Source organism: Penaeus chinensis, chromosome 26 (genome assembly GCF_019202785.1).
Source record: "Penaeus chinensis breed Huanghai No. 1 chromosome 26, ASM1920278v2, whole genome shotgun sequence".
Classification (NCBI taxonomy): domain Eukaryota; kingdom Metazoa; phylum Arthropoda; class Malacostraca; order Decapoda; family Penaeidae; genus Penaeus; species Penaeus chinensis.
Genome location: NC_061844.1, coordinates 16,866,852 through 16,870,832, shown reverse-complemented (window position 1 = coordinate 16,870,832; position 3,981 = coordinate 16,866,852). Strand labels below are relative to the sequence as shown.

The window sequence follows — 3,981 nt, the reverse complement described above, 5'->3', positions numbered from 1 at the left end:
ATGGTTTTAACATAACTACACAGAAGAACAAAAGAATTGGATCAAGGGGATATAGACTGAAAATGACTTTAAGACCCTGTAAAAGGAGAGAGGAAAACAGGAACTGAATAACAATTACAAAATACGAATAATAGTAACCATGAGGATAAAATGAAAAGCAATTAATACTTTTGTTAATTCTTACCCTCTCTCACTCTCTCACTGTTTTCTTTTTTTTTAACATACAGTATCTGCTACAAGAAAGGTTAGCAGACCCAGACCAAGGCTAATACAAAAAGCTGATAAACATTCACACAGAAAAATCAAAACAACATACTCTTCAACTTACTCTCGCAGGGAAGAACCAGAAGAAGAGGTTGGAGTTGTACTCTTTGTTAACCGTGAAATAACCAGAGAAACTGTGTCCGTGGCGATGGCCCATGCTGACGCGACTTAAGGACCTTGCTTCCTGAGGACATTAAAATATGGTTTATTTCAATTATCATTTCATCTGGCAAATTTTCATCCATGTGACATGTTCTTTTGGTTTACTCTTCGATACCTTATCTTATTTTACCAGTATCTTTCATTAGGTTATAAACATCTATCTACACATTATTTTCAATGATTCTTCCATCATATCTAAATTCATTCTTGTTTAAAGTTGAATCCATTTTTTTTTTTTTTTCCTATCATTGTGCACCTGACTTTACTTCCTTTGCATATAATACCAAGGTTGAAAAGCAACAGGAGATGAAGAATACCATACACGCACAAAATCCTGCCTCCCTCGCTATGCCACTTCTGATGCACCAATTACCTTAACTTTCCCAGCTTCCAAAAGGGGGGTAAGGAAGAGGGGCTTCCCGGCATCTTCCCAATCTTCCGCTGGGATCGTAAGGTCAACACCACTCGATAAATACTTTCGGAAAGGTCCCTGCCATGCAGCTGTGACTGCCGACAGAGCAAGCAACACCACAAAACACTTCATTCTTGCTCAGTGATGACAGTTTGTTAATGCATTACCTGTTTGGAGAGGAGGAAAAAAAAATGTTAATGTCCTTTCTGTAGAACTGCTATTTTAAAGGCAACTTGTCATTTTTCTTTCACTTTGGAAAATCTCCTGGCATAAATATATAATAAGCAAAGAAAGTAATATCACTCTAAATAAATGTTTACAAGATACTTGTACGTCACCAACAGTCTAATTCAATCCCCACCCACCCACCACTAGCCTACACCCATTGGCCTACCTACCAAAGTGTCATTTCCGTGCATTTGTCACAGGGTAACAACCCTCCACATCTATTTTGGCGGGGTAGAGACTATAAACCTCTCTTAATAAAGGAACAGTCTGATTTACTTATGCTAAAATACAATATGAATGTTTCTATTGCTTTTAAAACTTCACCACAATATAGACTGATTTGTAAGTACTAATGCAATTGCTCAACAATTTTCCAACATCTTGTCTGACAATATAGTTGATCTTAGTTTACAAATAACAGTAAGTTATCATGTGGATTTCAATCAAGTGCTGCCAACACACTTACAAGAAAAAATACTCTCTGAAAGTCAATGCAGGTGTTTTGTAAAAAAAAAAAAAAAAAAAAAAAAGAAAAGAAAAAATCCCAACCTTAACTTTCAACTGATGTAAATGTGCAAATGGTGTGACATGTGTAAATAAATCAATAACAAATTAAACTCCCTGAGTGAGTCATCTCTCAAAACATATTTTGCAAATCATGGTACAGTTATACATTTCCTACATTCATGTGAAAGAAAAATGGTAAAAAGCACACATAATGGAAATAAGTTTAGTCTAATATGCGAAGCTGAGCCTCCCCCGGGTTATGCCCATGAGGGGAGCCCGGCCTGTGTCGACTAATGTCGACTCGCTAACGTGTGTCAATTGGTGCTGACCCGGCTTATTCCTTACCCGCTGTGGTGCCCAGCCACAGCAGTAACCACCAGGCGACAATTGCAATTCCACGTGAACCCCGACCCTTGGATGAGAGGCTGACACATTACCATTGTACTAGCCCTGAGGCTATAACAGATATAAATAACACAATTGGATATACCTTCCACCTATGACATTTCCTTCACAATTAATTTTCAAATAACAGATATTTCACAACTAAGTCTTAAAAAACAACTAACGAAAATAAGTATCGATTACCTAACTAAATTTTCCTTATAAAAATACCTTGAAATAATGAAGGAATTTACTCGCTCTCCTAAAGGGAGATCAAACCTCACCCTCCCCTATTAACAAGCAGTAAAGGAAGACACAACACCCATTAATATTCACAACCAAAAACCTACACCACTTCGCGCATACCAACAAAGACCAAAAACAAAAAAAAAACAAAAAAAACAATCACACAATCAAAAACAAAAAAAAATAAAATAATATCCCAATAACCACAGGCCTCTCCTCAATCCCCCCCACACACACCCACATCCAAATAACCACACAAAAAGACAAACAAAGAAAAACAATCGAAATAACGAAAACACAACGAAACACAGAGGAGAGCAGCGGGCGTAGGTACCGGTCGAGGGGAAGGTTATCGCCGAGTGACCGAGAGTTAACGTCCGCTCGGTTACAACGGCGAAACAATGACATAACTTATCACGTGCTGTTGACTGGGTAAAAACAAACATAGTGATGATGCCAATAATAGTGATGATAGTAATAGTAATAATGGTGATAATATCATATAATGATAACGATGGTGATGATGACAATGATAATAATGATAATGAAAATGATGATAATGATAATGATAATAATAATAATAATAATAATAATAATAATAATAATAATAATAATAATAATAATAATAATAATAACAATAATAATAATAATAATAATAATAATAATAATAATAATGGGAATAACAACAATAGTAATGATAATAATAATAATAGTAATAACAGTAATGACGAATGAATAAAATAAATTTGCAGCGACGAAACATGTCAGCCTTTATCACGTGATATTGATTGTACAGAAATAACAATATTAATAAAAATAACAATAATAATAACAACAATAATAATAATAATAATAATAATAATAATAATAATAATAATAATAATAATAATAATAATAATAATAATAATAATAATAATAATGACAATAATGAGAATGATTATGATAATGATAATAATGATGATAATAATAATGATAATGATGAATTAATAAAGTAAAGTGACAACGATAAAACAATGACAGACATTATCACGTGTTGTTCTCTGAATTAAAGGATAATAATAATATAATAATAATAATGATAAATAATAAAGATAATAGCAATATAACAATAATAGCAGTAATAATAAGAATTATTGATATTAATTATAATAATAATGATAGTAATAATAATAATAATAATAATGATAGCAATAATGATGATGATAGTAATAATAATAATAATAATAATAACAATAAGGATGATGATAGTAATAATAATGATAATGATAATAATAATTATAATAATAATAATAATAACAACAACAACAAAAATAATAATAACAATAACGATATTAATAATAATAATAATGATAATGATAATAATAGTAATAAAAATAAGTGTGTATAGACATATACACATGCATATATAGATGTATATATGCATACATATATATAGATTTATAAATATATACATATATACCTATATATATTTAAATACACATATATATTTAAATACACATATATATTTAAATATATATGTACATATATTTAAATATACATATATACATCTAAATATGTGTGTGTGTGTGTGTGTGTGTGAATGGTTTATATAGATTGCATGAATATAGTTTGGGTGATTCATGATCCGATTATACAACCATTTTCTAGTATAAAAAAAAAAAAAAAAAAAATATATATATATATATATATATATATATATATATATATGCGTGTGTGTGTGTGTGTGTGTGTCTGCGTGTGTGTGTGTATGTGTGTGTGTGTGTGTAAATGGTTTATGT

The 3,981-nt window shown here is 31.0% G+C and overlaps 1 protein-coding gene across 6 annotated transcripts in view; it reads right to left on the bottom strand.

Annotated features, from left to right (window-relative positions):
* LOC125038855 (probable serine carboxypeptidase CPVL) overlaps positions 1 to 2,642 on the bottom strand; it is an 8,060-nt gene extending 5,418 nt beyond the window's left edge. The window contains exons 1-3 of one of the 6 annotated variants that reach the window (XM_047632464.1): positions 2,538 to 2,642; positions 800 to 1,005; positions 329 to 448 (exon numbers count right to left, since the gene is read on the bottom strand). In XM_047632464.1, the coding sequence (XP_047488420.1) occupies positions 329 to 448; positions 800 to 970 (291 nt within the window). In that variant the 5' untranslated portion in view covers positions 971 to 1,005; positions 2,538 to 2,642. The other 5 variants (XM_047632463.1, XM_047632468.1, XM_047632462.1 and 2 more) reach the window with 5 other exon arrangements.
* Between the last annotated feature and the right edge of the window lie 1,339 nt (positions 2,643 to 3,981).